Source organism: Mustela erminea, chromosome 5, assembly GCF_009829155.1.
Source record: "Mustela erminea isolate mMusErm1 chromosome 5, mMusErm1.Pri, whole genome shotgun sequence".
In the NCBI taxonomy this organism is placed as follows: domain Eukaryota; kingdom Metazoa; phylum Chordata; class Mammalia; order Carnivora; family Mustelidae; genus Mustela; species Mustela erminea.
The window spans coordinates 119,065,628-119,088,790 of record NC_045618.1 but is presented as its reverse complement, the minus strand read 5'-3'; the positions used below and the strand labels follow the sequence as shown (position 1 = coordinate 119,088,790).

The window sequence follows — 23,163 nt, the reverse complement described above, 5'->3', positions numbered from 1 at the left end:
TCTTACCACATCACTGTACTTTTCATTCAGTTCCTCACCTGTATTCTAAAATTAAAGCCAATTAAGTAGATTCAGGGATGATAAAAGCAGAATGAAATGAGCTACCTTCCAGCTGAACACAGGTTAAATACAATGCTTCAGAGGCCGGATCCATTTAGCTGACTTGTTTTAGAATTCTAGCTGAAATGAGTGCAGGTGAATGTAAGAGCCACAGTTACTGGGGGTCCGCCCTATTTCTCCGCACTCCACAACCAGTATCTCAGGACCAAGCATTTGCTAGGAGGTGAACCACTTTGAGCCTACCTGGTCCATTCATGGGACATATTTGTGGTAACAGAACTTATTTACCGTGAGGTTGTGATACACTGAAGCATAATGAGGGACGGAGAAGTGAGACATCAAATGGTTCCTGGCTTTGCTGTGCATGAGGAATAGCAGCGGCCAAGCTGGTTTAAGGAGAGAACAAGGGAGGGCATTCCAGGCAGAGCCTTCCATTTGATGGCTGCAACTGAATTTCTTTTTTTTTTCTCTTTAAGATTTTATTTATTTATTTGACAGAGAGAGATCACAAGTAGGCAGAGAGGCAGGCAGAGAGAGAGGAGGAAGCAGGCTCCCTGCTGAGCAGAGAGTCCGATATGGGACTCGATCCCAGGACCCTGAGATCATGACCTGAGCTGAAGGCAGCGGCTTAACCCACTGAGCCACCCAGGCGCCCCTGCAACTGAATTTCTTAAAGCTGGATGAGATCTTGTCTCTGATTAATTCCAGTTCAGCATCTTAACAAGAGGGATCCATTTCTAGAATCAACATAACAAGGGGAGCAGGAAATCTGTCCCCCTAAAGCAAGCCGCTCCTTGAAGCTCAGCTTGACCCTCCTTATTAGTGACTTAGTGCAAACTCTTCCGAAGAATAATATCCAACAAAATTTCAAATGTACCTAGCAATTGTACTCCCAGGAATTTATTCCATAGATAAACATCCACAAGTATAGATATACATATAAAAGGATGCTCAACACAACAATGTTTGTAGGAATGAAAACTAATGGAGGCAATCTAAATGACCGAAGACTGAAAACTAGCTAAAGAGAATACTATGCAAACCACTTTTAAAATGTGGTCATGTGTGCTTTTGTGATCATTGTTAAGTGAAAAAAAGCAAATAAAATAGGTATACTATGTACCCACTTATATGTGTTTAATAGAATGCTAGGCATGTTTGTTATACCTAGGAAATTCTGGAAAGACACACACAAAAAATTATTAATAATGGTAACCCCTGAGGAGTGGGACTCTTTGGTAGCAAAGGAAGGGATTTTACATTCAACTTTATACTTTTTCCAGACTGTCTGAATTTTTTGCCTGTGGAAATGTATTAGTTTTATAATTTAAATGAATTCCTGTTACCAATACCCCCTCCTTAGCGTCTTGCATTTATTATAAGCCCGGTGGTGAGAAAGGCTTCATGAACTCTAATTTACCCTGAGTTAGGTTCTTATAAAGAGTAAAATTCACGGGGTGCCTCGGTGTCTCAGACAGTTAAGCTGCTGCCTTCAGCTCAGGTCATGATCTCTGGATCTTGGGATCGAGCCCCGCATGGGGCTCTTTGCTCAGCAGGGAGCCTGCTCTCTCTCTCTCTCTCTCTCTCTTCCTGCCTCTCTGCCTACTTGTGGTCTTTCTCTGCCAAATAAATAAATAAAATCTTTAAAAAAAAAAAGTAAAATTCAGCACTGGACACATCTCTGAAATCGCTCTGAGAGACAGTGATTTTAAACCTCCTAAACTAGACACTGCGCTTGACTTAAAATCCACCCACTCTTTTATTGTCTGCCCCATTCCCAAAAAGATGAAGAAAGCTCTACCTTGGAGGGCTTGTACCCAAACAGCATTATGACAGCAACTTTAAAGTCCTCTCTGCTTAGATAGCCCTTGTTATCTTCATCGCATGCTTTAAATACCTAAAGAACATTAAATAGCTTCAGTTAGCCGAAACCGTTTGTTCTATTACTTTTATTATTCGCTTATATTAAATTTAGACCTCCAAAATCCAAAACTTAGCTGAGCAAGAGGGCTCGGAATTGGGAGTTGCATTAACCTAATTTTACTTCTCAAGAATTTTTCTTGTGCTAAAACTTACCACCACCACCCCCGAAATGCGCAAACGACTTAATCGTTAGACTGACGCAAATTAATTCCTTTAAACCAGTGGGATAAATTCTACCCCAAATTCCGTCCTAGAATTAGGAAGGTGAGACAGATAGAAGGTTAGATAGAGGTTATTATTAATAAACTATGGAGCGGGTTAAAGAAGGGACTTGGAAGTTGCCAGAACACCGGACAGAGAGCGAGAAGCCGTGCAGCCCTCGGCTCAGTCATTAACCAGGGGTCTTTGGAAGGACAGTGCAGTCCTTGCCAGTACAACAGAGCTGAGTGAGACCCGGGCAGGCGACAGAAACAGGAGCCCTAGGTCAAGTTCGAGTCCGAGAATCAGCCCTCCGGACACCTACTTCCACCCATTTCTTGTGTTCTGAGGGGCTGGCTTCCCACGTCCATGGCCGGGCCCCAGCCTCGGAGAAAAACATCGCGACCATCACAACCGAAAGGAACTGCAGAACCCAACACCTGCGCGGCCAAAACCCGGTTGCCTCTGAGTGCCTCACTGCAACTAAGGAAGCTGAACTTGGCCGGGCAACTCCAACGTCTTCTCCCATTGGACGGCCTGCTAGCCACTGACGTTGATCCCGCGGTTCTATTGGCCAGAGGTTTTAGGCCCGTTTCCTTGAAACAGCCTATGGCGGAGAGGCTTCTGGGCTCGCCCCCAGCTGTGCCATGCTCATCCCTTTAACTCCTTGCGCACCGCTGGTATACACCTCACTTAGGTCCTGCTTCACTGTCTCTTGCAAGGTTCCTCCCATTTTTCTGCCCCCACACCTTGCAGTAAGTTACTTTGTTAATTTTTATCTATGACGCTGTGCTAAACATAGGAAACATAAAACGTGTGAACTAAGCATTCAAAGAACCAAAGAGCCAAGTCTAGGATTCACGTGCTTATCGGCAAGTCAAGTCATTGGGGTCCAGCCCTCCAGGGTAGTTACTATGGTCTGTTTTGTCCTCCCCATATCCCTGCAACGAAGCAGATGTTCAGTAAAGTCCTTAGGACTTTTATGATGTGGGAAAGCCAGAAGGAAATGTAAATAAAATTAAATGTTCTTATAACCTGCAGCCCACTGACAATTACTTGATGCAGGCAGAGTATAACGTTCCTCTAGGAAGTTCCCAAACTGTCTTATTGTTAATGCCTTGTTAGAGTGAAAAACAACCTTAGCTTAACAATAGCAAGTCCTACTTTATCCCTTGAGTCTTCTTTAGAAAATGAAAGTCCTTTTGGAAACTTCCTTTGTCTTTACTTCCCCCAACACCAAGGTATACACTCAGTTGCTCCTCACAATACCGGGGTAGCAGCTCTTCCTGCCCCCAGGTCCTGTTCCCGCGCTTTAATAAAACCGCCTCTTTTTTTTTTTAAAGATTTTATTTACTTATTTGACGGAGAGATCACAAGCAGGCAGAGAGGCAGGCAGAGAGAAAGGAAGAGAAGCAGGCTCCCCGCTGAGCAGGGGGGGGCAGGCGGGGCTCGATCTTGGGACGCTGAGATCAGACCTGAGCCGAAGGCAGAGACTTAACCCACTGAGCCACCCAGGTGCCCCTAATACCGCATTTTTGCAAGGAAAGCATCTAAGAATTCTTCCGAGGCCGTCAGTTTCAGACCCCCCAACAACACTACTCCAAAAAAATCACACCAGTTCACACCAGGCTGGTTCACCAAGTCCTCTGGGAGAAGTGCCTAGTTTGAAAGAAACTCTGAGAATAAATGTTATAAACATTATTAAAAGCCGAGGAATATGGGGAGGTTTCCGTTTTGCAAAAGTTTATTTCAGACCTTTCTTCTGGCAAACCAGTAAGACTAAAAACACAACGTTTCAAAGAAGAAACAGGTATTCGCGTTTGAGTGTGACGGGAGATCATTTATCCTTTTATTCTACAGCAGGTTTTACAACTTTGCACCCCCAGCGAGCTCGCTCCTCCAGGATAAAGGTCTCAAGCCACAGGGGCCTGGAACCTCCACTAATCCTCTCTCTGCCTTTAAGTAACAAACCCCTGCCCCTAGATCCGGGAGGCTGAAACTAAGAGAATCCTTGCAAAGCGGATGAGTTTCGCCCATTAACTAAGGGAGGAGAGAGAGAACACTTGATTTTCTCTCTCCCCCTTTTAACAGAAGCGATCAGGGGGTGAGTCGAGAGCTGGAAGCGGGCGGGACACCCCTTCCATACATTCATGCTGGAGCCCTCAGCCGCCCCTTAGGATCCGGCGGGCTTTAGGACCCAGCGGCGGACGTTCCGGAAAGGGAAGGGGCAGAGCCAAGGGGGTGGAGAATGCAAGCCCGGGCCGGAAGGGTTTAAACCGCGCGCCGGCGCGGGCGGCGGAAAAGAGGGCGCGAACCCGTGGGTTGCTGTAATTTCAGGAACGAGTTCGGCTGTAGCTCCCCTCTGGAAGTGTCAGGTTCGTGGCCGGCGGTTGCGGGACCCTGGCCGGGGAAAGCTTGCTCCTTCCGGCCTGGGCCTCGCGGGTCCCGCGAATTCTGAGGTCGGGTGGAACTGGAGGTGGTGGAATCTGAGGGAAGCGGGGGTATCTGGTAAAGACCCTGGGGAAGGTCCCCTTCTGGGCCTCGGCTTTCTCTGTCATAGAACCTGTCGGGCGCGAGCGGCAGGCGTCGCAGAGAGCCGAGGGCGGCGGGGGCCGTGGGTGCGAGGGTTCCCCCACGGGGCAGGTGGGCTGTGTCGCCCGCCAGGGATGCTGGCGCGCGTGGGGCGCCTACTCTGTGCCAGGCACTGAACCTTTCTGGGCCGGGGTGCCCTGTTCTCGGAGCCAGTCATTCGCGGGACTTTGTATAGACTTGGTGCGAGCGTGAACGGAGTTTCCTCCTGGCAGAGCGCTTCGAAGGGGGCTGGACCTGGGGTCAGAACCCAAAAGGGGTGGCCCCTGTCATTGCTTCCTCCACGTACCCGGAATCGGCCCGCTTCGGTCTGGCCTCACCGCCTCACGCCGGGTTCGTCTCCCTCCAAACTGTTCTCACGGAGTTAGGGAACATAATAGTTGAGAAAAGTAAATCGGGGCCACTGTACTCCGCCCCACCTTGTTAAAGCCTTCCGGGGGTGCTTCCCCCTACCCCGCACTTCTTAGGCTGAAATCCAGGATCTTTAACACGTACCTTCCTCCTTCCCACTCCCTTCATCCTGAACTACTGTATTCCTTGCCCAAATTCCTCTTTGTAATCTAGGAGTTATTACAGCTTTGTTCTCGCCTCCTGGTCTTGGCAGGCTGGGTTCCCTCTACTTGGAATACCACCCTTTATTCGGCTGGTTCTTTTTCATGCTCCAGAACTCACTTAAATGTTACTTATCCAAAGAATCGTCCAAAGGATGTCCCTGTTTTACCTTAATACACCTGTAAAATGCAACCAGTGTCTGGAAAGATAGCTTGGTTTTTCTGTTGGTGTTGAACTGTTTTTTTACCCCCCCTGAAATACAACCATTCCGGGGACAGAAACCTTTTCTATATTAACTCCTTATCCCCAGTGCTAGGCACATGGTAGTTGCTCAGTAAGTACCTGTTAGCGTGAGCTCTGGGAGATAAAGATGATACACATTTAACAGGGGAGAAAACTGTCTTCACAGTGAAGTAACCTGCCCAACTGCCCATTTACCACCTACTAATGATTGAGTTTGAAATTGGGGGTCCATGTTTACATGGACAAGTGGCCATTACACAAGTGGCCACACAGGGCCTCTGTCCTTCTGGTGGTCTGCACACTCTACAAGGAGCCGCTGGAATGTGGAAAAGATCTGCCCAGTTGGGTCTGATGTGGTGAGGGGAGAGAGGCAGCTAGCATCTTTAAGAGGAGTACCTATTGGCATCACAAAAACGCTTTTCAGACACTAAGAAACTCTAGTTTCTAGTTTCTTAATTCCTTAAACTACCTTAAAAACCCCAAGCACCTGTTAGAAAATTCAGGGTCAAGGGTGAATATTTTTATATTGGATTTTAGTTCCAACTCTTTCCTCAGGCCTCTAAGAAAAAGGTCTGTGTTGAACGAGGAGAAGGTAACTAGGATTTTGGCTGTCAGTAGCAGATTCTGGGATTGTGCCTCTGAACACCTGCAGAACAGCTCATGTTCCTTACGTGGCTCAGCATCTGGTGAGCATCAGGTGTGCTGTATGTGTTGTAGAAACTCACACTGACAGGGAATTTGAGAGCAACCGTTTGCCAATGGCCTAGAGAATGGAAATAATATTTGTCTTTCATTTCCAGAAGTATGTCTCAGGAAGGTGATTATGGGAAGTGGACGATATCCAGTAGTGATGAAAGTGAGGAGGAAAAGCCAAAACTAGACAAGCCATCTACTTCTTCCCTCCCCGGTGCTGGGCAGGAAGCGGCAAGTGAACCAAGATACACCTGTTCTGAGGCTAGGAAAGTGGCCCATAAAAGGAAATTATCACCTGTGAAGTTCAGCAACACAGATTCACAAGTTTCACCTCCCAAAAGGCAGAAGAGTGGTTCCCAAGAAGACCTAGGCTGGTGTCTCTCTAGCAGCGACGATGAGCTGCAGCTGGGAACACAGCAGAAGCAGGCTAAGAACATGGTGGTCAAAGAGGAGAGCGGCATCTCTTCTCCCCAAGACGGTGCTGCCCAAAGAACTGCAAATCACAGCCCTCCTGCCCTCCATGGACTAAAAGAGGAGGAAGAGGACTATGAAACCTCAGGGGAAGGCCAAGACATTTGGGACATGTTGGAAAAAGGGAACCCTTTCCGATTTTACCTCACTAGAGTCTCGGGAATTAAGCCAAAGTATAACTCCGGAGCCCTCCACATCAAGGGTAGGTGGGTGCTGCATGCCTGGGAGCTGTCAAGTGGCACTTGGAGAGTCCCCTTGGCAAAACAAGGAGGGTGACCTAGAATGACCTCTGAGAACCGTTCACAGTCTTTTAACTACCCTCAGGAAAACTACCAGTTAGACAAGCAAATGCATTAGTTTGACAGCAAGCTGTTTACTTAGGGAATCACAGGGTGTTTCTCAGTCCTGTAGATCTACCAATTGGAATGCTTAAACGATTGTCAACATTGTGCTAGCTTTTAAAGCGTAAACTTATTAATAACATTTGAATGAAACAGCAAATATCTGACAGCAGTAGCATGACTTAAAACTTGTTAATGCAGATTTGGGGCTCCACCCAGGTTCACTGAATCAAACTCTGGGAGCAGGGCCCTGTAGTCTGTTCTAAGAAGCTTCTGGGGATTCTGATGAGGGAGCAGAAGGCTAGCTGAGGAAAAGCAGAAGCTGACATCCCACAAACCAACCCCTGCCCCAATGGGATATGTGACATTCCTCAGGCACTCCTGGCTGCCCTAAAGGAAAAACAAATAGTTAACTTACAGAGATTATAATCCTACAAGACCTATGAGTCTCCCTCAGCTTACAAGCCTTAGCAATTTATAAGAACAGAACATTTCTATCCATGGCCTAGCCTCCAGAAGGAAATGTAGGTACAATTAAGTGTCCTTATAATCTGCAGCCCATTGACAGATACTTGAAGTGGGCAAAATGTAAGGGTCCTTCATAAAGCTCCCAGCTATCCTACTGCTAATACCTTACTGGAAGGTTGGAAAACCAACCTTAACTTGGAAATGGCAAGGCCTCTTATATCCTGTGAGTCTTCTTTAACATTCAAAAATCCTTTGAAACCTCCCTTTTCCTTACCTTCCCCAACTCCCAGGTATATAAACAGCCACACCTGACAAACGTGGGGCAGCTTTTTCTGCCCACTGGTCCTATCCTTGTGCTTTAGTAAAACTACCTTTTTGCACCATGAACATCTTAAGAATTCTTTCTTGGCCGTTGGCTCCAGACCTCACCCCACCCAACTTCACTTATATTCTAAAACCCCATCACTTATGCCCGGTTGGGTTTGAGAACCACTGTTTGGAAGCCAGATTTCAGTTCTGGTGAAGAAACAAAAAACACCAGCATGCAAATAGATATTTCAGTTCTGAATCAAAAGATAGTCTTCGGTTCCTTTGGTTATTCCCCAGGGTGCAGCTGTGTGGTAGCGTATTTTGTCTTCATTCTTGGTTGGTTTTTGTCCCAGGCTCCTGTAAGAGCTCTGAAGTAATGAAGGTCAAAAGAATATCTTCTGGGGCGCCTGTGTGGCTCAGTTGGTTGAGCATCTGCCTTGGGCGCAGGTCATGGGATCAATCCCCATGTCAGGCTCCCTGCTCATCAGGGAGCCTGCTTCTACCTCTCTCTCTCTCTCAAATGAATGAATAAAATCTTTAAAAACAAAAACAAACAAAAACTTCTGTTAAGAAAAAGCCCCTTTCAGTCACACCTGGGTTTAATGAAGTGGCTTTTGGAAAGCCCTTGAGGATGAAGGAGTCATTGCCAAGGGGACCCAGTTGTGTCATTGAAGTTGGAAGTCTCAGCCCCACCTCCAGGGAGGGAGAAAGAGACTCGAGGTTGTTAATCATTAGTGGCCAGTGATTCAATGGCCTTTGTAATGAAGTCTCATTTAAAAAACCCTAAGGGGTTTGGAGAGCGTTTAGGTTGGTGAACACAGGGTGGTGTATATCCCTTCCCCCATACCTTGTTCTTTGCATCTCTCCAATCTGGCTCTTCCCGAGTTGTATCCTCTTATATTAATAAACTGGTAATCTAGTAAGTCAGGTGCTTTCCTGAGTTCTGTGAGGCATTCTAGCAAATTTTCGAACCCGAACAGGGGCAAAATAGGGAATATCGTCAAGAAACTGCAATATACTCCTTTTGTGTACCTCATAAAGGTAGGCGCTTGGGCACCTGGGTGGCTCAGTCCATTGGGCATCTGCCTTCAGCTCAGGTCATGATCCCAGAGTTATGGGATCGAGTCCTGTGTTGGGCTCCCTGCTCAGCAGGTTGCCTGCTCTTTTTGCTCTCCCCTTGCTCCTCCCCATAACTCATACTTGTGTGTGCGCAAGGGCTGTCAAATTTATATTAAAAAAAAAAAAAAAAAAAGGACAGGAGCTTCCTTAAGGCAGTGACTTTTAAAATTTTTGTACCCTACCATGTAGCTCAGAATCTGGAAGAAGCACTCAGTAAGCATGGGTCAAATAAAGGAGCCTACTCTTAATCCTTGGGCAGTTTGATGGCTGTGAGCACATGTGCTGAAGCCAGATAGCCTGGCTTCAGATCTTGACTATCCCTTCCTAGCTGTCCAGCCATGGACGACCTCCTAAGGGGAGACCCCTCATCTGCAAAGTGGGAATGAGCAACTCCAGCTCAGAAAATGGCTAGGAGATGGAAGAATGAGCGCAGGGACAGTGATAAGAACAGTGCCTGGCACCTAATAGGTTCGAGTCCAACTGTTATGATCAGTGGTGGTAATCCTGTAATTCCTCTCCTAGTACAGTTTGAGAAGTGAGCTTTCTGATCTTACTTGAAATCAAGTTGGAGTGGGTGCGAGGTGCAACCCCCTTCAAGATGACCTGGAATGCTAGAAATGTGAACTTGGGGTTGTGGGTGCCTCGGCCCTCCTTCGCAGGAAGCAGGGGCTCTCAGGCTCCAGAAGACAGTCTTGCTAGTACTGGGTTGGGGAGGTTTCTTGGAGGGCACTTGAAGGAGTTAAAAGTTAACATCTGGGAAGAACAACGAAATGTCATTATTGTCTTTACTGGCAGTTTTTAAAATTGACCAGCCATCAAATTCTGAAGCTGACGTTTTAGTTTTACATTATATTTTGTTAAAATGTAATAAATATTAAAGAGCTCAAATTTTCTATTGAATTTTATGGAACATTAGAGTCTGGCTTTGTAGTCCCTTCTCAGTTCAGTTTTCACAGCCGAATTTTGATTGTGAATAAGTCAGTTTGTGATTATTACCAGATTTTTATCAAAAAATGAGTTAGATCTAAATGTTTTGTCTTCTCAGATATCCTGTCGCCCCTATTTGGGACACTTGTATCTTCAGCTCAGGTGAGTTTATGGTGGTTTTTTCTTTAGGGGAGAAGGGACAAATAAACCCATAAGAAAATACACGTGAGGACCTGTCTCAGTCCTATAGAGGGTTCCCGAGGTGACCCATACCAGGAGGCCGGCACCAGGAGCTGCGGTTGTGGTATCCAGCCATTAGCATGGAGTAAGGATGCCACGATCAGTGGAGCTTCTGCTTCTGGATTGGGTGACAGGGACTGGCCAAGAAGTCACTTTGGGAATTCCAACCTGAGGGACTTCTTTTTGGGACCCAGCTAATTTCATGGGGTTCTAGTACACCTCCTGGGAAGGTATAGGTAGGTACGTGAAGCCCCAAGTCATTTGATTTGCTTTAGGAAAATGTTTCCTACACTTACCAAAACGCAGTGAGTAAAAGTTATTCGTACTTCTGCATGTTTGATTGCTCCTGCTTTATTGAGCTGGCCCCTGGTGTTGATGAATCATGTTAATGCTTCATGCTCTTGAGGAAATAGTGAGAAAATAGGTCACATCCACGAAGAAACGAAAGCTGTGTGCTTCATGTTCAGCTTGGCCTCCAGAATCCTAGTCTCCCGTTGGAACATGGCAAACTTGTGTTCTCTTAGCTAGATAGGAGGAGGAGGGCCAGGGATTATCCAGGCATGCGGAGGAGACCCCCTGGGTAACCGTGCAGAACTTGTAGTCGAGATGTAATTGTTTTAAGCCTGGTGAATGTCCGGTCCCAGATTTCTGTTCATAAAGCGAACCCATAATTTAGGCTGAAAGGAAATGTTCTTTTCTAAAAGTCTTTTTTATAATCACCTAGGGGAAAAGGGATAATTTTATAAATCCATTTATTTAAATTAATGAGGGGGCTCTTAGAAATATGTAGTAAGACTGTCTAGAAATACACATACTGCCAAAACCTGCGGGTTTCTTTCCTTAGAACCTGTTTTCTCTTGCACTACTCCACTGAGTCTGATTCCTTGAAGTGGGTATTCCCTTCAAGAGGTATTTTAGGTTTGAATATTAGAGCACAACTGTCCAGGTTTATAAATAATATTTGGAGTTTGTCATTTGTCTAGGGTTTCTTTCAATTCAGTAACCAAACCGTTCTTACAGACTGCTTGCCTGAATTACCCATAACCCCATCCTTTTCTTTACCCATCTAGTTTAACTACTGCTTTGACGTGGACTGGCTCATAAAACAGTACCCACCAGAGTTCAGGTGAGTACCACAGGATGACTGATAACATCCTAATTGTAACAGGGCTTTAAAACAAGATTCGTGTTTCTCAGGCAACTGCTGTTCATCTTTCTTGATTATTTCTTTTGAAACTATTGAACTCCTACAAACTTAGTTATATAGGGAAAACAGTGTTTGTTGATCTAGTCTAAGTAGTTGCATGCATTCCTAATACAGGTTTTAGCATTTGCCTCTGCAGTTTCCAGAAGTAGATAAGGACAAAGCAATCTAAAGACAACTTTGATACTAATGTGAAGGAGAAGATCATTGCTACCTGCTTTCCAGACTTGTAAGCATATCACAGTTAGTGCGGCAGTGCTGTTCAAAGAATTTTTTTTTATAGGTGTTTTTTGTCAGAGCATGCAAACACAAGAGCAGGGGGAACAGCAGGGAGAGGGAGAAGTAGGTTCTCGACTAAGCAGGAAGCCCAAAGCAGGACTCAGTCCCAGGCCCCCAGGATCATGACCTGAGCCAAAGGCAGATGTTTGACTGAGCTGCCTAGGTACCCATGTTCAAAGAATCTTTGCTTTGCAAATGATTCTTCCTGTGGTTTAGGAGCTAGTGAAGGGGGTTTAAAGCTTCCCTTGTCCAGAGTATGGAGGTGATGGACTTTTCAGTTTGTCTTCTATACTTCCTCAGCCCGGTGTTAGGCAGTGTAGACCAAATAAAGATAGCATTGTATGGTGCCCTGCCACCTGTCTCATTTTTAACATTCACCTAGCAAAACCCCTAATAGCAGGTAGGTAAAGGAATGTTTCCACAGAATGATTATCAAAGTCGTTGGTGCATTTAAGACCTCAGATTCTGGAAACCTTTATTAATAGTAGGCAAAATGTTATTGAAATTTCCCAAATGGCTTTGACACTCAAAGGCTTGTATTTGACCTGTGACACATAGGATTAGTTTTAGCTACATGTAACAGAAAAGCAAAAATAACCGTGGCTTAAATGAGAGGAAGTAATTTCTCCAACCTAAGAAGTCCAGATGGTAGACATTTGTAGTCTGGATTGGGGGCTGCTACAGTTCTCAAGGACTTACCCACACATTCTGTCTTTCTGTCTCACCATCCCAGTACATGTCTTCAGAGTCCCTCTATGATCCAGGATGACACCCAGGGCTTCAGGTCCACTGGTCTCTGGTTCAGATGGCAGGAAGGGGAAGGGACAAAAGGGCCACATCCTAGCTGTGCTTCCTCTGAGCAGTCTCCTAGAAGTCCTACGCAGCACCTTATATTTCACTGAGCAAGACTCAGCCACACAGTGCCTTGATTCACTGACATATAACAACCTGTTAATCTGCATCGTGCGGTGGGCCTGGACTTGTTCACTCTTGGATCTTGGGGGACTGCTGCCGCCGTACTTAGCACACGACAGTTCAGTGAAGATAGGTCTAATGAGGAAATGCTCTTTGGTCTAAAGAAAGGGAAAGAAAAGAGCATCCTACTAGATAACAATACATGTTTTTCTTTTAATCTGAACTTGAAAATATGAACACAGAGCTAACTATATGTTCTTTTGGACCAAAGAAGATAATTACGCAGGGACTTTCTCGAGTCACAGTCTCTCTGGGTCATAACAGAGCTTTGGGACAGGCCACACGACGCTGTTGTAAATGTAACTGGTTAGTGGAGATTAACTGAACAGTGCTACTTATTAGCTCTGTACTCCATGACCACAAAGGCCAGAAATACTTGTCTGGTGGTAAGAAAACTAGCATTCCTTAACTAATTCCTTAACTAGTCAACTAGTCTTTTTTATAAAATATGTATTGTAAATACTTCTGATCTGTTTTCAGGAAGAAACCGATCCTGCTTGTGCATGGAGATAAACGAGAAGCCAAAGCTCACTTACATGCCCAGGCCAAGCCGTATGAAAACATTTCCCTCTGCCAGGTAGGCTGCCTGTGGCTGTTTGAGATCCTGCTTAGTCTGAGAGTTGGAAGGAAATTTAGACATTTAGTCTCTCCTCCCACCTAGAGCAAGAGTCCTATCTCTAGCATCGCCAATGGCTCCTTGTCTAGCCTTGACCTAAATGCTTCCTGAGAGAGCCCATCTATGTGTGGCAGCCCTTGTTGGAAGGATTTTTCTTTATGTTGACCTGATGTCTCTGTATGTGTCACGGTTCTCCAGAGAAACAGAACCGATAGGGTATGTGTATGTAGAAAGACTTCTTTGAAAAGAGTTGGCTCACATGATTGTGGGGACTGGCAAGTCCAAATGCTGTGGGGTAGGCGTGTGGGTGGGGCCCAGAAGAGAGTAGGTGCCGCAGCTCAGCTCCAAAGATAGTCTGAAGACTCAGTTCCTTGTTCCTTGAGGGAGTTGGCCTTTTTTTCACTTAGGCCTTCAACGGACTGGATGAGGTCCACGAAAGGTAATCTGTTTGACTCCATCTACTAAATTAAATGTTGACCTCATCTAACAATAACCTTCATGGCAATATCTGACTAGGTATCTGGGTATTGTGACCTTGCCAAACAAAAGTCCTCACCATTTCCTTTTACCTTTCAAACTTGGGTCCTGATTCCCCTCTCTGGGGCCACATAAAATAAATTTCAATCTCAGATATGAATGATTCTTATATGTAAAGTCCTCTGTTGTACCTCCTTAGTTTTCTTTAGGATCGAGCATGGTTTCTTTGGTTGTACTTATAACAAGAATCCCTGTGTTCCCTCAGCGTGCCTCCAGTCCTCTGTTTGCATCTAGTTTGTCAGTGTCCTTCTCAAACCTAACCAGGTTGTCTGGATATAGTTCAGCGGTTGCTGCTTTCTATGAGTGCAGCTTAAAACTTTTTATTTTGACAATACCTGACTGTTATTAGCTGCTGCTGACCCGTGTCCAGTAGTCTTCTGATCTTTTTCACATGAATTGTGGCGAAGGTTTATACTGGGGAGATAGACAAATTAAAAGCAAACCTGTTAGGAAACTACCTATGTGAGTCAAGCTGCAAATCATCCAAGCCTGATGAGGAGATGTTAAGTGGTCTTATAACAGGTGTTTCTGCTTGATTTGCTGGGACCAAAGCAAAGCTGAAAAGGCCAGGAAGTTGTTGCCCAGGTTCTTGTTAGAGTCCCAGAATTCTGTCATAATGCCCTTTAGTCCATATGTGGAAATATACTGTAAGTCTTGGACTTCCGTTATGACCGGTTGCTTTTAGTTCCACCTCGAAGAGAATATTGTGTGTGGCATTTCATGCAAGAAACCGGCACATGGGGGAAAGAAAAGCAAGAATTTTTCATAGTAGGATTTCCTTCCTGTGGAAATGGTGGCTGTGAAGTGGCTGGTGTCATACTGACCTTCTCCTGTTTTAGCAACTGGCCAGTCCATTTTCAAGCAGCCATGTTCAGATACTTCCACAGCCCCTTTCTCTCCTTGCCAGAGTGAGATGGCCTCCGGATTTCTGCTCTTGGAGTTCGTTGACAAGAGTGAACTACATGGAACCTAGATGACTTTTCTCCATTTTTTTTTTCTAGTGTTTTTTTCTTCCTCTTCATATAAGATGTAAGAATTCCAACTCATTTTGATGTTCTTTCAACTATACAATGTTATCTGTGTATATGTGGGTTTTTTTTTAAGATTTTTATTTATTTTTGACAGAGATCACAAGTAGGCAGAGAGGCAGGCAGAGAGAGGGGGGGAAGCAGGCTCCCTGCTGAGCAGAGAGCCCAATGCAGGGCTCAATCCCAGGACTGAGATCATGACCTGAGCTGAAGGCAGAGGCTTTAACCCACTGAGCCACCCAGGCGCCCCATGTGGTTATTTTTAAAGATTTAAAGAGAGAAACCTCAGTCGGATCAACCTTAAGCTGATCTTAAATTTTTCCTACGATTTAACCCACAGTACTTTATATATAGGTGGAGTTTTAAAAGTCACTCCTTTACCCAACATGTTTGTGGCTCACCTTCTACACATAGATAAGCCTCAGCTTGGCATTTGCTTAAAATCCCTTGGTTGCTTTTGTTTCCAAAAGCAGAAGAGGTTTAACTGCAATAGGGTGGTGCTAATGAGACTAATTGTGGGTGGAAAATAACACAGGAATCCTAAAGACCAGTCAGGAAATCTGTGGAAATAGGAGGTCTTTTTCAGGTTCTACCAGCTCCTTGTACTGAAAAGTAGGGTGGGGGTGTGTGGCCGGTCTGGTGGTGTGCTCCGGCCGGCCACTAGAGGGCATGGTCGTCTTCAGCTTGAGTAAAGAGCTCTTCAGGTCTCATTTCTAGTCTAAAGTAGAGATTTGTGGCCCTATCCTGACCTGTTGAAATATAGTTATATCTTGTTTCTAAGATGAATCTTTTTTGGGGGGGGGCGGTGTTGCACAACATAGTGTTACTTGATGAAGCTGAGGCATACTAGTCAAAGAATCAGCAGATGTTCCCATTTTGCACGTGCAGGACCAGAGGGGAGAGATTGAGACCTTGTGGTGGTCAAGGTTCAAACTGCCTGGGTTCTGCAGTTCTCTTCCCACTAACTATGCCTTCCTGGGCCCATCACTTAACTTCTGAAAGCCTAATTTGTTTATCTTTAGGATGGATTGCTAATCATTTTTTTCACTGGGTTTTTATGCTGAGGATTTGGTGTATTTGCCTACAAAGCATCCATTAACTGTCACCTGTTCAAGTTATTATCCTTGTGCTTATTAGACTTGCACAAGAGCAAACAGCTTATAGCGAAACTAAACTTGGAAGCCAGACTTTTGACCATTGCTTTATCTGAGCTAAATATCAGTTTACAGGGAGACTGTCTTCAGTCTAATTCTGTAATTTTAAAGACCTGCTGTTCCCTGGTCTCTTGATTTGTGTGGCCAGAACATACAAATGAATTCTGGTCTGTGAGCATCCGCAAACACTGCGCTTAGGAACGTAGTGAGCGGGGCCACCTGTCAGAGCATCCCCAGGACGGGCTGCGTCATACCACCCTGTATTCCAGTTGCATCTTTCTTCGTCCAGCAAACAGGTCCATCCCTCTGCCCTGTTGGGGCGGGGAGCTTGATTGTAGTAGCGCTTGGTTCCACTTGTAGAGTGCTTATCCCTTGGAGGCTCTAATTTCTAGACAGTCCGTGTAATTGTCTCATTTACTCCTAAAACTCTGAGTCCCCTGACAGCACCTTCATTGTAAAGAGGAGTAAGATAAGGCACAGAAATTTAAGTATTTTTCAAAGTCACCCAGAGGTGTAGGGATGGGATTTGTGTCCCTACACCTGTACTCCTCAATGTTGACCTGGTTTGACATTTCGGCTTAACTCTTTCATGGCCTCCATCTTCAGGCATATTCTACTTAACCAAGGTCTTGCTATACCAGATGTTACATAAAAATGTTTTAATTCTCCACCCACTCCTGTTTGTTTGTAAAGGTATCATTTTGTAATAGGAAAATAGATTGAATACATTCTCTCTTTTCAGCACTTGTTAGGTTGTCAGTATAAGAGAACTTCTGTTTTAGCACCACAATGCGTACTGCTACCACATTGTTTTTTTTATATATGGTCTGGAAACTTTCTGATACATTAATTTCTGAATAAGCCAAATATCTTAAAACTTTGCATAGGGTCTCATTTTGTTTTTTGGCAACTAAAGAAATCCTGCGTCTTGCTTCTTGATTACTATAATTAAAAATGGAGTAGGTATCAAATCATTCTGGCTAATAGAAAAAAATCTTAATGAGCCTCACTGGGTAGGATTTTGAAAGTTGTAGTGTCAGTCCAGGGCTTGTCCACAAGAGGGCAGTAAAAACAATTCAAAACAAAGTTGACCTGAAACCTTTGTAACCTGATTTCCAATAGATAGGGATATGGAGTTTGTTCAAAATAAGTGACTCAATTTCTTTTTCATCCTAGGCAAAGTTGGATATTGCATTTGGAACACACCACACGTAAGCAAGTTTTTATGAGATGGGGGAGGGTATGATTTTATGAGAGCCAAGGAGGCTGTTCCAAAAAGTGCTTTTGAAGGAACACACAGGTGACAGTTTTGCCAGGGAAAAGAGTCTATCAGTAAAAATTAGAGGCAGTGGAGCCGTTTACTAATGGCCTTAAGACAAAGTCCTGGGATTCTGGCTCTCAGTGTGAAAATCTGAATCTGTGATGCAGTTCCTGCTTTCTTTCTGTTTAGGACATTTCTTACAGCCAGCTTGAGGGGAATATTTGGTGGTTGTGTGGTCTGTAGTTATGGATGACTGTATGTGTCAGTCATGTGCCTGTGGATTCTACTACCTTAATGTCTGGGGATCTCTTAGGATGCTGAGTTTCATTAAATAGACTATTGTTAGGTCAGCCTCATGCTGTGATAGAAAAAAACTATTTTACAAAGTTGGTCTTTTTTGTTTGTTTGTTTTTAAGATTTTTATTTATTTATTTGACAGAGAGAGACCACAAGTAAGCAGAAAAGCAGGCAGAGGGGAGGGGGAAGCAGGTTCCCTGCTGAGCAGAGAGCCTGATGTGGGGCTCGATCCCAGGACCTTGAGATCATGACCTGAGCCGAAGGCACAGGCTTAACCCACTGAGCCACCCAGACACCCCTATTTTACAGAGTTGTTAACTTGAGAAGCTGATGCATATTCCTGCTCAAGACTTCTCAGAAGTTCCTTTTAGAATAACTTTGAGAAGTTTTAAACTAGACAAGAAAAACCCCTATTACTTCCAGCTTGACACATACCCAGTGATCGGCTTGACTCCTGTTCTACTGCCGTGAGCCAGCTGTTGGAGCCTTTTTACATAATTATTCTATAAATGAGAAAAAGAATAAGATATGGTTGTCCCTGTTTCAATATTTTTATGAATCACATTTCTCTAGAAAGGATTTGTCAGAAGGATGTGACAAAGCCTCATCTTGGAGACCAGCATTGGAAATGGGTTGGTATTGCAAGCAGATTCCTTCGGATCCATCTCTGGGGCAAGAAGCAATCTCATATGAGGAATATTGGTCCTGAGTCTCGCTATGGTCATCGTTTTCTTGATGTTATAATGACTTGAAATAAGGAAATACGTTCATCTTTTTAATGGCAAAATGCATTTTGCAGCGTAAGCCTGTTTTCAAAATGAACCAGGGCCGGAAGAGTTGAGCCATTTCATAAGAGGATGCCTTTCAGTGCTACATTATCTGGTCTAGATGCCCTTGAGTAAATGTTGCAGTGTTTACCAACCATCCGTGATTGGTAGCTTCTAACAGGATAGGGTTTGAGGATTGTTAGGAACTTAAGCATTTAGCTCAGGTATAAATTACTCTTTAGTAGCACGGAGGTCACAGGATGCTAGCTTCAGCAAAGGATACAAAATAGCCTTGAATAGACTGAATAGGTGTCTTGGGCTCCTCTCCCTGCATCACAGGAGAGCCTGGCGGTGGATGGCAATAGTCACCCTGTCACAGATAGACATTCTGCCCGCAGTGAATAGCACCAGATGGACCCTAGACCACTGCCCTAAGCTGGACCCTGAGCATAAAGATCTTACTGATTCTGAAATACTGTCTCCCATTTGGGGCCTGGACATGGTATGCTAGGTCTCTAGTGCCAGCACCCTGCCCTAGCCACCCATTTCGTGCCAGCAGTCAGCACTGGGCTTAATCATGCTGCAGTTAACAGGCTGGCACATAGGAGAGCCCATGTCTTCCATCTTCATTTCAATTACACTGTAAGTCCTGGGACGGACTGGGTGTGTTGGGCCTGGCCAGGATCTAGCATAATGACATTCGATTGATCCTAGAGAGGCTATCTTTTTTTATGCTATTTAACAAATTATTTGGGCTTCCTTTTCATTATATAGAGGTTCTGAGTAGACCAGCAATTACCTTCCAGCTACTGTTGAAGATAGAACTACAACTCATTTTTTATTCTTGTTTGTTTACAGCTAAAAGTGACCTCATTTTTTTCCTTTGGTCTGCTCCTTCTCCCACACCCCCGTTACACATACACACTTAGCAGGTTGAACCCAGCAGTTACTCACTTGGAGTTGTGAATGCCTAGAGAAGCAATTATAACAGAGCCCTTCCAGCCACATAGTCTGTGTAGTTTTTACACAGTGTTAAAATGCCAGTATCTTGTAGGAGATTAAACTCATGCCTTGAATTTACTCCATTGCTCGTTTAAAAAAAAATTTTTTTTAAGAATTTATTAAATATTGAGACACAGGGGCGCCTGGGTGGCTTAGTGGGTTAAGCCTCTGCCTTCGACTCCGGTCATGATCTCAGGGTCCTGGGATCGAGCCCCACATGAGGCTCTCTGCTCAGCAGGGAGCCTGCTTCCACCTCTCTCTCTGTGTGCCTCTTTGCCTATTCGTGATCTCTCTGTGTCAAATAAATAAAATTTAAAAAGTTAAATAAATATTGAGACACAGTTTTAGTGTTTTGAGACTTAATAATTCTTTTAGCTCTTAGTGTTTGGGTGAGAGAGGCCAAATTATAGGAGTTAGAAAAAGGAGGAAACCTTCCAGCTCCTGGTGCTGGGGTGTCATGTGCCTCCCAACTTGAGAGTGTAGCTACCACAGTAAATAGGAAGTAGTCTTTGACATTCAATTTAGCAAGCATGTATCGACCACGTACTGTGCACAGAACATCCAAAGACAACCATGATGTAGCCCCGCTCCCCCCTGTAATCATCATCCCTATTAGGTACAATAAACATGCTTTCTCTGCGTCTCTGTAGGATGCCATGCAGTCGCAGGGCCTGTCACCCAGTGCTTTAGAATTCTGAAGCTTTTCAGTGTCCCCCAGGGCTGGGAGCAAAATTACTTCGGGCCCTGAGAATCCATAGCAGGGAAGGAGGGAAACCAAAGCAGCCGAATGGCGAATGTCTAACTGGGAGTCAGTGGCAGACTACCGGGTGGTCCCGGCACCCTTTCCTGCTTGCATCTGTAGGCAGCCTCCAACCACATATGACTTCGTCCTTCATCTCCCCCCCACATTGTCCTACCCATTCACCCACTCACATACCAGTTGTGTGGAGGTCCTTGGCCCCATTCTTCCTCAGTGAAAGGAAGATCCCAGCACACGTGATCTGAGCAAGCTCTTCTGGCTTATTTAGGAACCGTGATCATCCCATTACCTACCCAGCATAGATTCTGCAGCTGTAAAATGAGACTGGTAAAGCCTCCCGGATTGCTGTAGGGATTTGGTGTGTTGCTATTCTGGAGAGCGGCTGGAATGCCTGGCCCATAGGTGCGCTGCAGACATTCGTGTTCTCGCCCTTTACAGGACTAGCTCCAGATTTGGAAATCATCCCTTTTGCTGCTCCCACAACTTAACAGGTGACATGTAGGTCAACATTTGTTCAGGGGAGACCTCCTTTCTTAACCTTTATCCATTTTTAATTGTGATTCTCATTAGCTCATGCCATTTTGTGTGAGATGATGGCTCTCTTTAGAGTAGTTCACGATTCTGTTGGGTATGATTCACTGACAGCAGGACATGATTTTCCTGATAATTGATGCCTTGATTAATGGAAATATTTGTGAAACTTACATCTTGAATTCATAACTGTCCTTATTCTTAATTACAGTCAGCTGCTAATTTGGCAACTGTGTGTGTAAATCTGCCTAGATTTCAGGGAGCACATTTCATAAATGGAGAAAAAATGGGTTCAGCAGCTGTCACTTCTCCAGCTTTGCATTAACTTACTGTTTGCCAGCTTGGGTTAAATTCTCATTTTGGCAAGAGCTAAATCTCTCTTTTCTGTTCTGTGCAGTATATTTTTATATTAACTTCCTCCTGTCCGAATACTATTCACAGTATTGCTTGGCGAGAACCAGTGGTTCATTTTGCCCCCCATGCATGAACTGACATCACAGGAGGTATTAAGTATAAGTAGCATTTTGGCCCCAGTGGACATAAGGAAGAGTGACTGCCTCGAGGAGTGAATCTCTAGTTACATGGAGAAAACTTAGATTCCTGCAATAATTAGGAAACCATTGGGAAGCCAAAAGCCCTCCAGTAACAGATGAAGAAATGAAGCAAGACACTGAGGGAGTCCTGGAAATGCACATGTGAGAGAGTTTGTTTCACGAACCATGTTATGTTTCCTTCTCACAACCCTATGCAGCAAGGAAGGGGTTGATCCTTCACTTTGTAAATGAGAAACTGAGGGACACTGAGGGACTTCCTTAGGGTCCTATAGCCTCCAACTGATGACTGGAGTTTAGGTCTTCAGCTTCAATTAGAAAGCTCTTTTTTGTTCCTATTCTCTTGCTAGAATTAAAATACGAGAACTCTGTCTGATAACTGGAGGCCTGGGGAAGGAAGGCCCATGGCAAAGGGAGGACTCAACTGGGTCTGATTTTAGTAAATAAAGGAAAGACTTATTTCAAGGCGAGGTACACATTAGTGATTAGTGTGGCATTTGTGGAGTATAAGAAAAGATCAGTCTTAGGATAGTGAAGCATTTTCAAATTTCTCTAAACTGCAACTCACATTAAAAAATACAATGTACATTTCAGTCTGTTATATTTGTCCATACTCATATGCTAAAACTAGCTATTTAAATGTCTACAATATATTTTTGAGTTTTTATACTATATTGCAACTTTTTTCTTTCTTTAAGATTTATCTATTTCTGAGAGAGAGCATAAGCAGGAGGGGCAGAGGGAGAGAGAATTTCAAGCAGACTCTCTGTTGAGCGCAGAGTCTGACATGGTGCTTGATCTCACAACCCTGAGATAGTGACCAGAGCCAAAATCAAGAGTCCGATGCTTAACTAACTGAGCCACCCAGGCGCCCCTTTATTGTAACTTCTTAAAAAATGCTAGCCATTAAAAAAAAAAAAAATGCTAGCCATGATATAGCAAGAGGTTGTGATCATACTTCAAAAAACACTGGACAAGAAGATTTCCATGGTCCTGAACAGTAGCGGGTAACAGCTTAGGGTAAGGGCTCAAAGTGTCAGGCTTGGCCCTGCAGGCAGGATGAGGCCAAAGTTGATTTACTGATACTCAGAGCATTTTGGAAGGTGGTTTTCTACCTATCACTAAAATGGACTTTGATTTTAATGTGTAGAAGAAATGAGGATTGTAAATGTTAAAAGAGTATTAGAATGGTCTAAGCACTCCTTCAGCTGATGGTATTTGCACTAGAAAAACAGTACATATTTTAAAAGTAATGTTAATGCTTTTGTTCTTCTCTTTGTTATTAAAGGAAAATGATGTTACTGCTGTATGAAGAAGGCCTCCGGGTTGTCATACACACCTCCAACCTCATCCATGCTGACTGGCACCAGAAAACTCAGGGGTTTGTAGGCTTCTGTTTACTACACCGCAGTGGCTGTGGGTGGCATTCCCTTTCTCTTATATTGTTAAAACAGAACAAAACAAAAAACAAAACCCCTCACATGTGGCATAGAGAAGAGACCTACACAGAAAAAGTTTTTTGTTGCACCCCTCAGGCCCACCCTCTTGAAGTAACGAATGCTAACAGTTTAGTACATACACATCAGTGACTATTATATGTGTAAACAGAAGGACCTTTTTTCATTAGCTCTTACAAAAACAGGATTATACATACTCTACAGCCAAGCGCAGGGAACAGCATATGCAAAGGATCTGAGGCAGGAGAGGGGGTGTAAAATGAAAGGTCTGAACCCATTTTTCTGGTGAGACCCATCAGTAACTTGGCCCGGTACCCACTGTACTTTGGCTTGCCATTTCCCAAATGGTAGTGAAGGGGAACTTAGTGGTTAATCATCTGTTAAAAACTTCCTGTCATCCTCAGTTTATTTTTCCATAAAAGAAATCTGATGTATTTTTAGAGCCGTTGATATGTTCATATGGTCATGAATCGCCAAGAGAAAAATTGAATTTGAAAATTTTTCATGCTTTTTTTTATTACTAATCCTTTGTCCTCCGTATACTTACTCCAGATCTAGTCTTTGAGTCCTTTTAAGAAGAGGGACTGGGGGTTTTTTTGTTTTAGGGATTT

General features: G+C 44.3%; 2 protein-coding genes across 17 annotated transcripts in view; one reads left to right on the top strand and one right to left on the bottom strand.

Annotated features, from left to right (window-relative positions):
• EFCAB11 (EF-hand calcium binding domain 11) overlaps positions 1–2,696 on the bottom strand; it is a 162,306-nt gene extending 159,610 nt beyond the window's left edge. For all 13 annotated transcript variants that reach the window (XR_004286084.1, XM_032344704.1, XM_032344700.1 and 10 more), the window contains exons 1-2: positions 2,507–2,696; positions 1,862–1,957 (exon numbers count right to left, since the gene is read on the bottom strand). Coding sequence is in view for 12 of the 13 variants with exons in the window: in XM_032344704.1 (XP_032200595.1) it covers positions 1,862–1,957; positions 2,507–2,590 (180 nt within the window). In the remaining variant the exon portion in view is untranslated. The remainder of the gene's footprint in view (positions 1–1,861; positions 1,958–2,506) is intronic.
• A 1,718-nt stretch (positions 2,697–4,414) lies between these two features.
• Positions 4,415–23,163, top strand: part of TDP1 (tyrosyl-DNA phosphodiesterase 1) — an 86,126-nt gene continuing 67,377 nt past the window's right edge. For 2 of the 4 annotated variants that reach the window (XR_004286083.1, XM_032344690.1), the window contains exons 1-7: positions 4,415–4,556; positions 6,366–6,931; positions 10,012–10,055; positions 11,204–11,259; positions 13,072–13,168; positions 17,103–17,137; positions 22,384–22,476. Coding sequence is in view for 3 of the 4 variants with exons in the window: in XM_032344690.1 (XP_032200581.1) it covers positions 6,370–6,931; positions 10,012–10,055; positions 11,204–11,259; positions 13,072–13,168; positions 17,103–17,137; positions 22,384–22,476 (887 nt within the window). In the remaining variant the exon portion in view is untranslated. Of the gene's footprint in view, positions 4,557–6,120; positions 6,252–6,365; positions 6,932–10,011; positions 10,056–11,203; positions 11,260–13,071; positions 13,169–17,102; positions 17,138–22,383; positions 22,477–23,163 lie in introns of all 4 variants that reach the window. The other 2 variants (XM_032344691.1, XM_032344692.1) reach the window with 2 other exon arrangements.